The sequence below is a fragment of the Gigantopelta aegis genome, chromosome 14, assembly GCF_016097555.1.
Source record: "Gigantopelta aegis isolate Gae_Host chromosome 14, Gae_host_genome, whole genome shotgun sequence".
In the NCBI taxonomy this organism is placed as follows: domain Eukaryota; kingdom Metazoa; phylum Mollusca; class Gastropoda; order Neomphalida; family Peltospiridae; genus Gigantopelta; species Gigantopelta aegis.
Window position 1 is genome coordinate 33,937,118 of NC_054712.1, and position 17,051 is coordinate 33,954,168.

At 36.9% G+C, this 17,051-nt stretch overlaps 1 protein-coding gene across 3 annotated transcripts in view; it reads left to right on the forward strand.

The window, feature by feature from the left end:
* Window positions 1–6,532, forward strand: part of LOC121388302 (septin-7-like) — a 66,096-nt gene extending 59,564 nt beyond the window's left edge. For all 3 annotated transcript variants that reach the window (XM_041519592.1, XM_041519590.1, XM_041519591.1), the window contains one exon: window positions 689–6,532. Coding sequence is in view for 1 of the 3 variants with exons in the window: in XM_041519591.1 (XP_041375525.1) it covers window positions 689–719 (31 nt within the window). In the remaining 2 variants the exon portion in view is untranslated. The remainder of the gene's footprint in view (window positions 1–688) is intronic.
* The last annotated feature ends 10,519 nt before the right edge of the window (window positions 6,533–17,051 follow it).

Sequence of the window (17,051 nt, forward strand, 5' to 3'; positions counted from 1 at the left end):
GCAGGGTTAGCTCTTGGTGTGCAAAACATTTCACCAAATTATGTCCAAAAATGCAAATCTCAGTTATTTTCCAGTAAATATAAATTATTACATGAATTTTTTTCGCCAAATTAAAATATAATTCGCCAGTTATTCCTAAAATTCGCAATTGGCGAATTTGGCGAGTGGCAGATCTAGCCCAGTAAATGCCCACCTATGATTTCAAACTAAAGAAATATGAAAGCAATTACAGCACATATCTTCACATCCATTCAAATCATACTAAAGTGTGAGCTTTTATCCTACCACCTATACGTTATAAGTCAAATGCATTTATTATAACCCTTTTGTGGATGCCTTACAAAATACCCTGATGACCTTGAAGCATGTCAACCTGACTGTAAAATGTTCAAACATGTTTTAAAAAGCATCATGAATTATGACTTTTCTAATGTTGTTATTTATTATGATTTTTTTTTTCTTTCGAAGACCCATAACACCCTTATTTGTGTTTCAAAATGACTGCCAACTGTCAGTTATGGAACCTATGATTTATAAAGTCGAGTTTAGAAAAAACAACTGCAATGAAGTGACCTTTTGCAATTTGATATTAACAAATGGGACATATTTACATGAGGGTGATGTTTTATTATTGTTTTATTAATCTTGTAGAGTTACTACAATGTTTAATATTTTCTTTCTTTTGCAGTGCAAAGAAAAACAAGAAGGGGCTGTTTTAAAGACGACATTAATACTCAAGTTTAGGTGGTTTGCTGGGGTTTTTCTCAATGACTCAATACAACTTTAAATCAGAACGATTAGTCTTCAAGTAATAATGGATCAGTGTGTGAATAATGGAATTGGATAATTGGGGCATTGTCGCTTTCGAGCATGAATGTGTTGGTCTTTGAATTTGAATCTCATTCATTGTGACATAGTTTTGAGTGCTCTGAAGATGGTCATCAAAGAACTCCATTTCCATTTCTTATAACATCAAACCCCAAAGGCTTGGCAATAAAATGTGCCAATCACATTTAGTTGGTGAAACGAAAGCATTATTAAGGCAAGAATGAGTTTAGCAAAGAACATGGATTTTAACTATTGGCCAAACTGTCTATAACATCGACCCACTGTAGGAAAGAAAATAGTATTTATGTAAATCCAGAAGATGGTTTTTAAATGTAATTAGTTGATTAGTATGATAATCTAACATTTTTCCTCTGTTAATATTGGAATTCATGAATAAAGGTTTTCTTAAGAAATTAATTTTTAAAATCCAGTTTACCTATTTGTGTAAATTTTGAAGAAATATTTAGTTGGGATTTAATAGACCACAGAAATAGAAAATCCTCTTGGGTAGGGTATAATCACATACTTTAGGCATATAAAAACACACTTGTCATTCACAAAACTTTATTTATTGTCATAATCTATATTCACTTGAAAAATATAATATTGTAGTAAAGTACAGTTCTTTTATTTAAATGAAAAAAAAATATATTTAGGCAAAATGGGATGGGGGGCGGGGGGTGGTTGTGTAGTTACAGGGGACAATATTTCAAAATCTTAGGTAACCTGAAGTTGGTTTGCGTGGTTTTTATATTACTGTAGCTTGTTCGGGTACGTGAATTATGTTTGCGTAACCGGTGAGTAACCTAATCGTAACAAATCTCTGCTACTATTCTGCATTATATTTACATTCCAAATGCATTTTAAACAAATCATACAAGTATTCACAATTAGACTAGAAATTTAAAAAATAGTTTGCAACTCAGTTTTAAAACCTAACAGTCCGCCAGTTAATAGTTCAGATGAATATAAATTTGGTTAACCAGTGTTTCTGGCAAAAAATAATTTAAGGATATGCAATAAAAACAAAACACCATAAGTGCCCCTACTAGGTGGTTTATGGATTTGAAATCTTTGTGAAATTGGGACATTGCATTTCATGCACTTTTGTAGATTTTAAACAGCAGTTTTTCTAACAATCACCTATCTAAAAATTATAAGAATGTATTCATTAATTTCCAAATTTTAGGGTTCGTAATGTTACCCTCTGTACCCTCTGGCAGAAACCCTGTTAACCAACACACAAACAGTTGCCATGAAATATTGTGCCCTAAAATACTTACAGTGGTTGTTGTAGACAGTGAGATGGCCTTTTTATATTTTTGTGTGAATTGGATTGACATAATGAGACCCTGTGACCAGTCCATTGTACCACAAAATTTCTTGGGCTTCCTATCATGTATTTGTGGACCAACTTGACTGCCTTGTATTGCTAGTTTTGCATTTTAGTAATTTAATTAAGTACATGTCAAGATTCAATTTGCCCCTTCCCTGTAGCAATTTATTTTAATAATTTATGTGAAAGATACTCTAATACAACTGATCTGTTTTGATCAAGATTTGGGGAATAAGATAATAAAGATTTGCAAAGACCCTCTGCTCTCCCCCCCCCCCCCCCCCCCCCCCCTTAAACACTGATGTTGCTTTTGAGCTTTTCTTCCAAACTTGCATTAACTGATTAAATTGTTAGTATTAAATCATTTTATACATGTAGAATGGTGCGATAATAACCTTTAAGTATTGTTCATATTTCGTGTTGTCATTCCAGTTTATTCGACCAATGTTAGCATCTGTTTTGAAAGCCATACATTTGTGTTTGCATTTCTGCTTGTTCATAGTTTCACTATAGTTCAATACTTGTTTTTATAACAAAATAAAACTTGATGATAATGGATCATAGAATGTATGTTCAGTCTTGCTTAGTTATCAGCTAGATGTCAGAATTTGTGAATGCATCTCAAGATTATTATGATTTTTTATTGACTCTGCAATCTTTTTGTGTGTGTGACATCCGATGATTAAAATATTAAAGTGTCTGATGCAAAATGCTTGACACCAAGTTGTGGCCTTAAATAGATGCTTAAAGCAACGACCTATTGCAGCATCAGCTGGAAAATAAGTTCATTGAAATCACTATTATTACTTAAAAATAAACATACTTTTTGCTCAGAACTGGTGGCAGTTTTTAATGTGTGATCTTAAAATTGGACCATAGATATTGACTTCATATTTTTAACCCCCGGATACTCTACCCGACTTTATCCCAGTATTATGCCGAAGGGTAAATTCATTATAGAAAATATCAACAGGTTTTGTACAATAAAACAGACAGGTTACTAAAAACAAAAAAAGATACCTGTATATTATCTAATACGTAAACATTGTCACAAATGAGTTCATCAGTTCTCCCAGTTATGCAATTCAAAGCTTGTGAAGTTAAAATGTAATGGTTAACAAGACTGCTATAGTTCAGTAATGCCATTTTCACAGTTAATATTGCATTGCTGTTTGCCTGTTTTGTGAAAAACTATTTCATGAATATTGGGACTTTGTGGAATTGACATTTGTGAATATGTTTCTGAAAATTTACCATTTCACTCAAAACAATATTTTGCTTTCTCTCTGACTATAAATGTTCTTAGTAAATCTCTCAATCAAAGGTATCTTTTATGGGCATAATAGTTTTAAACAGAGAAAAAACCATGTACAGAATGGAATTGAAAAAATGTCCAGAACTACTGGTAAGAAACCAATGGTAAAAATCTAGAATCTTTTAGGGGTAGGTGTATATATGTGGGACTGTATTCCCACAATTGTAACAAAATACAAGTATAACAAAATATTAATATATAAACAAAAACAAAAAATGTATAATTGCCAGTAAGGTAACAACTGAGTTTTTATCCCTTGGTTTGCATATGAAATAGTTACAGACATGGATTTATGCTGAAGTTGTTTCTTTTCAGAGAGAAAGGGTTATTGGCAGACTGGTGTTAATCTTTTGTTGTGGTATGATGTAGGATCCAGAATTTATTTGTTACTTCGTGTCTTAACTTTGACTGTTTTCGCTTTGTCTTTACTTTAATACTTGTTTGGGGTAAAATTAATTAAAAAAAAAAAAGTACAATAATTTCTTCACATTTTACTATGAAGTTATTTCCCTCCCTTCAAATTGTTTATTGCTTCCAACAGATTCATGTAATTTGTAAAAAGATCTACAAATGTGCATGCCGTGTATGATTTTATATATTTTGACATGCATATTTTGAGACCTTCAGTTATTGGCTACAAAATAAATTCATCTTATTTTCATATTCATTTTAAAATTTTAGTCTAACTTAGTTTTTAAACTATTATTGTTATGTATTGCCATTTTATGTTTCATTCTGGCTTCATTTATTTCAAGAAAATTATAAAAACAGTTTTGACAGTGATACAGTCTATAACTTAATGAAAATATTTGCAATATTTATGTTTTGTATTTTTTGTTTACTCAATATTGTCAGTGTATGTATATTGTAAGATATATTAATATTATTAGTACATATACATGTATGTATGCATGCTTTTTATTTCCCCACCTGTATTTTTTATTATGTATTTTGGTGCTGTTAACGAAAGTTATGATGTCAATCTTTGTGTCTTGTAATAGATTTTAGACTCAAAGTTCTCTTCTTTTTTCCACGTTAGGGAGCCTGATCAACCTAGACCATGCAATTAGTTAATTGGACACTTTTCACTCTTGGTAAAAAATATAAAGACTAAAAAAAAACAAAAACACCAACATTATTTGTTAATCCCTTATCAAATAAGGCTGTAATAAGCTAGATTCCAATACCGTATTTGCTAAATTTGCAGAACCATTGAGGTGGGTTAGATGTTGATATTTAAAATGTTTATTTATAAAAATACTTGTTTATTCACAGACTGAAATGCATAAGATGAAACTTTTTTTTTTTTTAAGTTCACAATAGGAGAATGAAAAAGAGCAATACAAAAAATAAATGAAAAGAAAAGTACCTGAGAAGATGAAAATACTAATAAATCAATTCATTAATAAATGAAGTACAGTGTAACAAGAGTTACTTGTTTACTGAATTAACTGGAAGTAAATTGTATATATGTTCTAAATATTTCAGAATTTATTGTTTTAATTTGTTTGAATTTGTGAACTATCGTTACAAAATATGTTACTAAATAATAATTTTAAAAATCTCTTGAAGTACACACCTTAGAATCGTATTGGCTTAAACACCCTTGATGTGAGATTCTTTCTACTCGGCTCGTTATCTGAAGTATTTGGTGATTATATTTAATTTTAAAAATGCTGGCAGTTGACTAAATGAAAAACTGATCAGAAAAATATGTTTTAATGTAAAAAGGAGACAAATATCCAAAAGACTAAACAAAATTAAATTGTATGAAGTTTGAATTATCTTATTCTTGTTTGATGGCCATGTGTTTTAGTTTATGCCATTTTAGATCTGTTAAATTTACTTAGGTATACTTAAAAATATAGGCTTATAGTTCCTGACCAATTCAGGCTTTCTGCCAGAAAATAATATGAGGGCACAGACCATAGGATGTTTTAAAATTGGACACTGCATTCCATGTGCTTTAAAACATTTTAAACAGCGGTTCTCTAATTATCATTCACCTAAATATTAAAAAAATATATCCATTAATTTCCAAGTTTTTAGGGAACATCATTTTACCCTCTAAATCTCTGGCAGAAACCCTGCAATTCCAACCGCTAAATATACTTGAAAACATAATGTACTTAATCGTTATGAACATCAACACTGCTTTACTGTTCAACAGGAAACCATTGCCATGTGGCTTTCAAGTATTACAGCCATACTATGAGTTATAAATCGACTGATAGCCTTTTATCCAGAACAAGGGGTTTTTGGTATCTGAAGCTGTCACCTTATTTATACATACTGACTTGCCAACCATTAACCTCAATGAAAATTTGCATAAAAGTGAAAATTTTGATCATTCCGTGTTACCGTCTGACCTACCCCAGTCTTTAAATGACATTTTAAAAACTAATTTTGTTACTGCACAAAATACTTTTCATATTAAAACTTGACTCTCGGGTCCAGCGATGAACAACATTGACGAGAATTTACACAAACTGAAAGTATTAAATTATTCATATGGCATTTATTAAACATGTAAATTACTTTTGGCTTTGTTGTGAAGAACATGCAAGCCACACAAATTAAAATGTCCAGGGTAACCCATTAATAAACATAATCAGTTACTTATTATATTTTATTTTTTGGGGTGTAGTTTTTTTTAGTTTTGTCGTCATAGACTGTTGTAAGTCAGATATAATGTTTGTTTGATCAAAATATCATAAATGGCTCTGTAATCAAATCCAAGTAAAGTTGGGCATAAGATATAACTTGTGATTAACTTTGCTATCAGCATTTAAATTGCTGGTTTTTCTAACGTTGCATGATCAAAATATATTTTGTTGGTACATATGTAATAAAACATATTGTGAGTAATTGCTATTGTAATTATCTCCAGTTTTAAAACTAATGGGGATCTCTAGTCACTTGATGAAACCCTTAAGAACAATGTTTGTGCTGAGAATTCTTTGTTTATGCTATCAGTGCATGTTATATATTTTATTTGCTTCATGTTCAAATGTTAATTAGCTCATTTATAGTAAATAAGCTTTTTACTCGAATAGTGATGTTTTATTTCATAGTATTATATAAACTACTTTACTTTAAAAATACATTCTTTGACAGCTGTGAGTATGAAAGTGCAAAATGAAAATCATGGATTGGTCTCTCTGTGAAACCATGGTAAATGTCATTATTAGTGTATCTAGTAAAACTTCAACTTTGGTTTTGAAAAAGTTCTGCCACTATCTGTGAAGAGACAGATTTTTATGTGGTTTGAAAGTCAACTTAAATGCTTTGTTATAGCACACCACACGAGCAACGACACCATATATATACAAATTCTACATTTTATTTTTTACATTGTCTATCTTTTAGTTCTGCATTCAGAAGAAACTATTTCTTTAAAGTCTTAAGAAGGTGACAGTTGTCGGTGAAATATAACAGATAAAAATATAAATATCTGCATTTCATTTTTGTGAACAAAGTTTTGCGTGTCAAGTAAAGGATATAGAACAGTTATTATTCTATTCTGAACCAGAGCACTGACCACCTCATTAATGCCTACAATGAACCTTTGTATTTCCTGAAGAGCCGCCGCCGCCGCCCCCCCCCCCCCCCCCCCCAAATAAAGTTAACACCTATAGTCAAAATGCATAAATGGAGGTACAAGTCATTTGGAACTTGGTTAAAGTTTCAATGGTTGTTTTAAACTTTCATTTTTGGTATGACAGTTAATCCGGAATCTTCTGTCCCATAAATGTAACTCCAAGGCAAAATACCTAGATCTTTTGTAAGTTACAAGTTTGTTAGATTGTCTTCCAACTTGTGTGATTCTTTTCAAGGCTGACTTTCATATTTGGACTTGGCGTTTTAACAAATGATACTATTTTAGCAAGGACATCTGTGGGGCTCGTTACTGTTCAGTAATTTTGTAATATGCTCTTAGAATGTATAACAAAATGCTATGGAAATATGGTGTAGTTGAGACTAATTCACCAGAACTACTTTTCTCTTCACAAAACGATCCAGCTCTTAAATTATTTCAGTTGGCCATACTCAAAAACAACTACTACCCCCCCCCCCCCCCGAATGTAATCCCTGTCCCGAATACTAATGGAACAATATCTATGATTACACAGCAATAAAAAATATCCGCACCAATCTAATTAAAATTAGCTCCACTATTACATGTGGATCTAAAGACAGCCAGTTGGAGCTCATGTCCACCAATCAAAACCTTACTTGCAGAATCCTGCCAGTGATTTAAAACTAACAACACTGCGTAGTCCCCAATGTCCAGGTAACATTTCGTCTGTAAATAATAATTTAAATATTGACCAATCACACTTCGCCTTTTATAACGTTACTTGGGAGCATACAAATTCTAAAAATATCGGGCGAGTCTATTTTAGTGGCCGCAGTACAGCGAACCATACCAATACGTACGGGGTGGGTTATCAGTCTTCAATTTTACATTAAAAATTATTTATTTATTTATAAAACCCCCCAACTAAATCAGTCTTCAGTTTTACATTACAAATTATTTATTTTATAAAATAAAACATGTTTTACGGCATTCGTAATTCACACGAAACATGTCGTATACCCTCAGGATAATTCGGAATGTTTTCAAATTATTTTTAAATCACTGGCAGGATTCTGCAAGTAAGGCTTTGATTGGTGGACATGAGCTCCAACTGGCTGTCTTTAGATCCACATGTAATAGTGGAGCTAATTTTAATTAGATTGTATCCGCACGTTACTTTGAGATTTGCCATTCTAGGTTTTATGAAGTGCTCTGCTCTTCCTCAACTAGCGATATTTAAAAAAACACCCAAAACAAACAACACAATACATATACTACTCAAAAGAATTGAAGGGTCAAAAATTTATAACCAAATAAGTTTCAGAGTGTATTAGATTGATGATGTAAACTACACCAAATTTTTTATTTTTTGTTCCATATTTACAAAAAACCACAAATAAACGTCACTGTATACAAGAAAGTCACATGACATGCTGTCAAAGTTGAAGGTTGTCAAACATGGATTTTACACATTAGAACATTCGTTTAATAGTGTGTGAATCCACCCCTGGCGCGAATACACTCGACACATCGTTGCCTCATGCTGTTGATCAGACGTCTGAAGAACTCTTGGGGAATGGCCTGCCACTCTGCCATAAGAAGTTGACCCAGATCATGAAGGTTGGCTGGAGGGGCATGGTTATCCCGAACTCTCCTGCCTAATTCGTCCCAGGCGTCCTCTATTGGGGCCAAGTCAGGCGAATATGCTGGCCAATCCATCCTGGCGATACTTGTTGTCTGAGAAAGTCCGTTACCACCCTGGCGCGGTGGGGTCTGGCATTGTCATCCTGCAGAACTGCCCCGCCGCCAATCTGCTGAAGGCCTGGGAGAACCAACGGCCGGATAATCTCATTCAGATAGCGGATTCCATTCAGATTGCCATCCACCACATAGAGGGGGGTCCTGTGGTGGATAGAGATGCCGCCCCACACCATGACGCTGCCACCACCGAACCGGTGACGTTGTCTAACGTTAACGTCAGCGAAGCGCTCCCCAGGACGTCTGTAGACACGAACCCGACCGTCGTTGAACTGGAGACTAAACCTGGACTCTTTCAGTGAACATCACTCGACCCCACTGAACACGTTGCCACCGCAGATGAAGTGTGCACCAGTGACGTCTGGCCGTTCTGTGACGTGGTAGGAGTGATGGTCGAACAGCCTGGCGACGGCAGCGTAGATTATTGGCTCTCAGACGATTGCGTATGGTTTGAACGGACACTCGAGTTCCAGTCGCAGTCCGCAGATTGTCACGTAATCGGCGTGCAGTGGTTGTGCGTTGACGTAGAGCCATATTGGTGATGTAGCGGTCCTCTCTATTTGTAGTGCTTCGGGGTCTTCCCGAACGTGGACGATTTCGAACAGAATTCGTTGCTTGGTACCGTTGCCACAGTCGGCCAACGACACTGACTGACACCAAGTCTCAGAGCAACATTTCTTTGCGTATTGCCATCCTGAAGCCAAGCAATAGCCCTTCCTCGATCTTCGATAGTCAGTTGACGTCGTACCATTGTCGAATTTGGAGTGTGCACCGTACGCGAACGCAAGCTCGAATTATACAGAAATTCAGCATTGGGAACATGGAATACACATGCAAAGCGTGCAAATGAAGCGCTTTGTGAAAAAGCAAGTTATGGGCACTTAGCAGACCTTTCGCTTTCGCCCTAATTTACATGCAAATGTAAGCATGTTTTCGCCATTAGAACTAGTCGACAGTGTCAATGACAGTGGATTTTAATTCATTTATGGGTTGCTTAGACCCACTTTCGTCAAAATGGAACAATACCATGCGTGACATTATGGTCTAGCTAATATAACTGACATTCAAAAAATAATGTCGAAAATATCGTCTGACCCTTCAATTCTTTTGAGTAGTATAATACATAAAAACCAAATCTCTCTCACACACACAGCACAAAATAATAAAAATAAACGGCACAACACAAACAAAAAAAAAACATTCCAGAAAACAATAATAATACCCCCCCCCAAAAAAACAAAACAAACAAAAACAAAAACCAAACAAACCAAAGGCCCATCCTACCATCACAAGCACACTTTCCAGGCCAAATAACTGATTTCAATATACCGAAGGCAGTGACTACATTAGATCAAATAGCGTGCATGTGTTCAAGACGCCATCCGTCAAAACAATGCCCTTAAATATAATCGCAGCCAATTCAGTGCAATTCTTTATTGCAAATACGCTGGCTTATTGGTGCAAACATAACGCAATTGTAACTAGCATCCTCACCACGTCAAATCAAATTAAATATATTGGATGTCTCACAGAGCGATGATACTTTGCGGTCTGTGACAAACTCCGCATGTTTAACATTCTAACTGGAAGACCTTGATCCAATGACACTTGGTATGCCAATAAAGTAACGGCTGTTACAGAATCGATCATATGAGGCTGGCGAGCGAGAAGACAATATATAGTTTATACCATGTCGACAAGGACAACTACTAGGTGCCCATTTGGATGCAATGCAATTTGGGTTGTGCTTAATCAATTTACAGATGTGAATTGGTGACCATCAATATAAACATTCTAAAGTTAAAACCCCGTTTTAACGAGTTGTTTAAAAATATAAATATCACAGGAGTAAAAATGAACAGGGGGGGGGGGGGGGGGGAGAGAGGAAAAAAAGAAAGAAAGATGCAGGCTGATTATGAATTGGGCAATCTCATAAACAAAATTTGTATCCGATGGAAATATCGCACAAGCCACAGATGTCTCATCCTGTGATCCATCCATATAAACATGAATGCAATAACGGCACCTATCTTGAAGTACTATGATTTTTAAATTATTTTTTAAAATTTGTTTTTAAAAATAAATATCTGTATCGGTGCGATCTTTCAGATGCACAAATTTAAATAGTTTGGGGTGGTTTTATACACCAAGGTGGCGTTTCCATAATGTGTTAAATGAAAAATATGTAATCGGAAACGTGTGTACAGATCAGTTCGGAAGGGCCTACTAAACTTACGGTTTTCGGAAAGCAATACTTAAAAGTTAGATTTGTAACACGAACTACTCGTAGTTTTACTCCTGTCCTAAGACAAACGTAAATTACCAGATTTACGACAAAATTTAGTTCTGTCCAAGACCAGCCGTAGCATGAACGTAACAATAGTTTTGTGATATTAAGAAGGTGGAGTAGTATAATTCAAATCTTACTGTTAACTAGATCATTGTATTATATAGGTCAAACATTACTGGATTGTGTGCGATGTTAGAAGTTGATACAAGAAAACAAATTCACTGATCGCAATCTTCGTGTGCTTGTCCATCAGTAATCACAGTTTTACGCTAATTACGCGATCGGTAGCTTGTGTAACGACACCTCAGCACATTTGATAAACTACGACTATGTGAAGTCTAACATGGTTATTTCGATACTTCAGAGGTAGAGCGAGGGAGACCTGCTACGTCACTGTTGCCACACAGGCTACTCCTTTGAAAAGTAAGCAACCGGTTTTCCCCATAGATAGGACAGTACATACCACAGCCTTTGAAATATCAGTCGTGGGGCACTAATCGAGAAGGTTAAACAAATCGAAGTACACGGTCCGACGCCATATAACCGTAATTAAAATGTGTTGAGTGCGTCGTTAAATAAAACATTTCCAAGTACACGGATATCGATCGATTGATACTGCGTCGACCCACCGCACCTCGAGCGAACACTCTACCACTGAACTACATCCACCTGCGTTGTTTGTACGTGTTAAAGCATTTTCCATGGATCTCATTGGTGGAATCCACTTGAAGAAAGTGTGTAGTTTTTTCTCTTGCTTTACGTTTGCTTCACACCAAAGCTACGTGTTTTGGGTTATATTGCTATGTTTTTCCCCCATCGTCTGTCGAGTACTATCGTGGCAAACACGTAACACCAAAAAAACCCCTATACGATTGCTTGAAAGAAAGAAAGAAATGTTTTATTTAACGACGCACTCAACACATTTTATTTACGATTATATGGCGTCAGACATATGGTTAAGGACCACACACAGATTTTGAGAGGAAACCCGCCGTCGCCACTACATGGGCTACTCTTCCGATTAGCAGCAAGGGATCTTTTATTTGCGCTTCCCACAGGCAGGATAGCACAAAACATGGCCTTTGTTGAACCAGTTATGGATCACTGGTCGGTGCAAGTGGTTTACACCTACACATTGAGCCTTGCGGAGCACTCACTCGGGGTATGGAGTCGGTATCTGGATTAAAAATCCCATGTCTCGACTGGGATTCGAACCCAGTACCTACCAGCCTGTAGACCGATGGCCTACCACGACGCCACCGAGGCCGGTTATACGATTGGTTGAACTATAAGCCCCAGGCACGTGTGCAGGAAGTAGAGAGAGAGAGTGTGTGTGTGTGTGTGTGTGTGTGTGTGTGTGTCTGTGTGTGTGTTGAGAGAGGGTGGGGTCTAGATGGTGGCAACCGGAGTTTATAGCGGGGGGAGGGGGGAGTCGAGTTATGCTCCTCGGAAAATTTATTTAAAAAAACCCCCTAAGACATTTTGCTTGAGCAGGGACGGGTTTTGACCCCCATAACCCACACTCTGCACCGGCCTGAAGCTACAAAACGAAACAAACCACACGTAAAAGATATATTTGTTTTATTCAAGGGGAACTAAAATACTGAAGTTTAAATCGATGATGTGTGTGGGTGGAATGACGCAACACATAGCTGAAAATATCGCGATACATGCTTTTTTGAGGTAATGGTGTCGTCAGTACTACGTGTATCCACCACGTGCGTGACTTGTCGACATCCTTGACATGCCTCTACATAATCACCTGAATTTCCTGTTTTTTTTGTGTGTTTTTAACAAGGGTTATATTATAATGTATGCCAATCCACTCTGTTTTTTAGTGCTTTCTTCAAGTGTTGTCTAGCTCTGTTCTGTTTTGTGTAAGAATACAGCTAGAGTGCTCTGTGTTAAAAACTGTCAATTTGAAAATGTTAGTTTCAGGACCGTACCCTGATCAAAATTCTAGTGGTGGCGGTGTCCACTACTTTTTATAAACAAATGAAACACTATACAAATTAAACCCTGAGATGTGTATGCTATTTTATGGAGTTAAAAAATTTGAGATTTTCGGGGAGTGTGGGGTGTGGTTGGGTAGCAACTGCTCCCCCCCCCCCCCCCCGGAGGGTACGGCCCTGAGTTTAAACAATACATTTATTTATTTCCGCATCAGTCGGCTGAGCGCTCCCGTGAGGTGCTTGCGTCGCAGGATCAAACTACCTCGCTGAATACATTCAAATGATTGAGGGTTTTTTCCTTCCAACCAGTGCACCACAGCTGGTCAAAGGCCGTGGTATGTGCATTCCTGTGTGTGTGTGTGTGTGTGTGTGTAAGTGCATATAAAAGATCCCTTGTTGCATTAAGAAAAATGTAGCGGGTTTCCTCTGATGACAACGAGTCAGAAATACAAAATGTTTGACATCCAATAGCCAATGGTTAATTAATCTTAATGTGATCTAATGGTATCGTTAAACAAAACAACTTCTTATTTCCGCAAATCAAATACAGTGGTTTGGGATTGGCCAACAGGCTAATGCCTATAGTAGGCTAAGGCATCTCCCTACATTTAAAACGTACACATATCTGATAAATCATGAATAAGATAATTTTCACTATGGCTAACAAGGATAGATAAAGAAAGAAAGAAAGAAAGAAATGGGTTTTTTAACGACGCACTCAACACATTTTATTTACGGTTATATGGCGTCAGGCATATGGTTAAGGACCACACAGATTTTGAGAGGAAACCCTCTGTCGCCACTACATGGGCTACTCTTTTACGACAGGCAGCAAGGTATCTTTTATTAGCGCTTCCCACGGGCAGGATAGCACAAACCATGGCCTTTGTTGAATCAGTTATGGATCACTGGTCGGTGCAAGTGGTTTTCACCTACCCATTAAGCCTTGCGGAGTACTCACTCAGGGTTTGGAAAGAAAAAAATGTTTTATTTAACGACGCACTCAACACATTTTATTTACGGTTATATGGCGTCAGGCATATGGTTAAGGACCACACAGATTTTGAGAGGAAACCCTCTGTCGCCACTACATGGGCTACTCTTTTACGACAGGCAGCAAGGTATCTTTTATTAGCGCTTCCCACAGGCAGGATAGCACAAACCATGGTCTTTGTTGAATCAGTTATGGATCACTGGTCGGTGCAAGTGGTTTTCACCTACCCATTAAGCCTTGCGGAGCACTCACTCAGGGTTTGGAGTCGGTATCTGGATTAAACATCCCATGCCTCGACTGGGATCCGAACCCAGTACCTACCAGCCTGTAGACCGATGGCCTAACCACGACGCCACCGAGGCCGATACGAAATAATAGAGTACACTATTGCCAATTTGTGTAAATGGCTATTACGAGCTACATTGGACAAAAACATACAAAAATGTCGGCATCTTCAATTGGTTGATCACAACTAAACGAAGGGCTATCACTTAAATATGCAAATTAAAGTTAGTATGTTTTGTTTAACGACACCACTAGAGCACATTGATTTATTAAATATCGGCTATTGGATGTCAAACATTTGAGAGGAAACCCGCTACATTTTTCCATTAGTAGCAAGCAAAGGCGTAGCGTCCATTACGCACAGTACGCACGTGCATACTGCAAAAAAATAAATCTGGGAATAGGTCGAGGCTGTCTGTAATTATTCTTCTTTATCCTCTTCCCTTTTTCAGTAATCAAGTTTCCCCAATAAAGCGGCGTGCGTGATGCTAAAACTTTCTGGCTACGCCCCTGGCAAGGGATCTTTTATATGCACCATCCCACAGACAGGATAGCACATGCCACGGCCCTCGCTATACCAGTCGTGGTGCACTGGCCGGAACGAAAAATAGCCCAATGGGCCCATCGACGAGGATATGGTTAAACCATCGGATATAAGGCTGGTAGGTACAGGGTTCGCAGCCCGGTACCGGCTCCCACCCAGAGCGAGGATTTAACGACTCGATGGCTATACTCTCTTCTCTCTCACTAACCACTGACAACTAACCCACTGTCCTGGACAGACAGCCCAGATAGCTGAGTTGTGTGCCCATGACAGCGTGTTTGAAGCTTAATTGAATATAAGCACGAAAATCAACTGATGAAAAAAACAGAAACGTAACAGGATGTTACATCCCTCTTTCACCGCCCGTAGGAGGACTGCCACTCCCAAGACGATTAAAAAATCCCAAAGTGTACAGGACAAAGCTCAGTGGAATATATGCAGCTGTTATGGCATGCATTCATGAATCAGTCTTTCCTCCAGTCGGTTTATCCTGTGATTTTTTAGTCTTTTAACTTGATATTTTCACTTGAACTGTTTTTATTCACCTGTTTTTAATGCTGAACTCCTGGTTTTATGTTTAGTTTGCTCCTGAGGATGTCAGCATTTAGCTGACGAAACGTTCAGCCTTTTAACTTGAGATTTTTAATTGTGGTTTTTAAACAGAGACTTTATTTTATCATTCATGAATCATTGTAAAGCAGTGATGACATCAGGTGTTCGCGAAAGTTGAGCATACCCTGTCCCCCCTGTAGCATCCATCATGAGCACAGCCTACAGCCATCAAGTACATAGTTGAAATTTCAAGGATTTTCAAAATCACTGGTACCCAAACGAAATAGTATGGTACTGTGGGATCCTGAGGTTGTTTTTTTTTTGGGGGGGGGGGGGGGGGGGGGGGGGGGGGGGGGGGGGGGGGGGGGGGGGGGGGGGGGGGGGGGGGGTATAGTTTTTTCATTTATATTTTTATTTTAAATCTGTTTAATGGAAAATAATTTCTAATATCTGACAATGTATTCAATGTGTTCCATAGCTTTACAGAAGGAAAAAATTAATTCCAAAACAGTTTTGTTCGACAAAAACATGTTTGCAGGTGCTCTGATTACGTGTGTGGTTTGTAATATTTAGCTCGGCAATTAAGCTGTATGATGAAACAGGCTGGTAACTCGTTTTTTATTTACGTTTATACATCATACACAATTTGTGATGTTTCCTCCTTTTCATTAAGAGTATGAAACCAGTTTTCCTATATAACGACTGGTGAAAGGTTACTCTAACTACCACCAAGTGTACGGGGATCATCTAAGTTTAGATTTCCAAGAGCATTTGCCTTTTGAAGGGTACAGTTATCCCAAATGATAACAGCATAGTCAAATATAGAAATAATAAATCATCTGTATACTTTTTCTAGTAATCTTCTAATTAGTCTATATTTGAACGAACGAAGACAAGTAGATAGAAAGTTCATCCTACCGGACAGCATCCTACCAGACAGATCCTACCGGACAGATCCTCATTCTCATCCTCAATATCCTCAAATTGAACACACCTGTGTAAATATATCCTCAAATTGAAAATATATCCTCAAATTGATCACACCTGTGTAAATATATCCTCAAATTGAACACGAAAGTTCATCCTACCGTACAGATCCTCATCCTCAATATCCTCAAATTGAACACACCTGTGTAAATATATCCTCAAATTGAACACACCTGTGTAATATATCCTCAAATTGAATACTGTGTTCATTCCAAAGACGTATTAACGCAACTGTACACTCAAATGACCTCACGTTGCACCCACGCGACATTGTAATACAGTAAATATACCAAGCTGAACCAATGAATTTAAAATTGAAATTTACCAATGAGATTCTTTGATTCTTTCAAACATAAATGTAGACCAGAGTATTGCTCTCTCGTACCTGTGTAAATATATCCTCAAATTGAACACACCTGTGTAAATTGAACACACCTGTGTAACATATCCTCAAATTGAATACACCTGTGTAACCCAACATAGGAGACCACATGTTCATTCCAAAGACGTATTAGCAACTGTATACATGTTATACTCAAATGACCTCACGTTGCACCCACACGACACTGTAATACAGTAAATATATCAAGCTGAACCAATGAATTTAAAATTGAAATTTACCAATGAGAT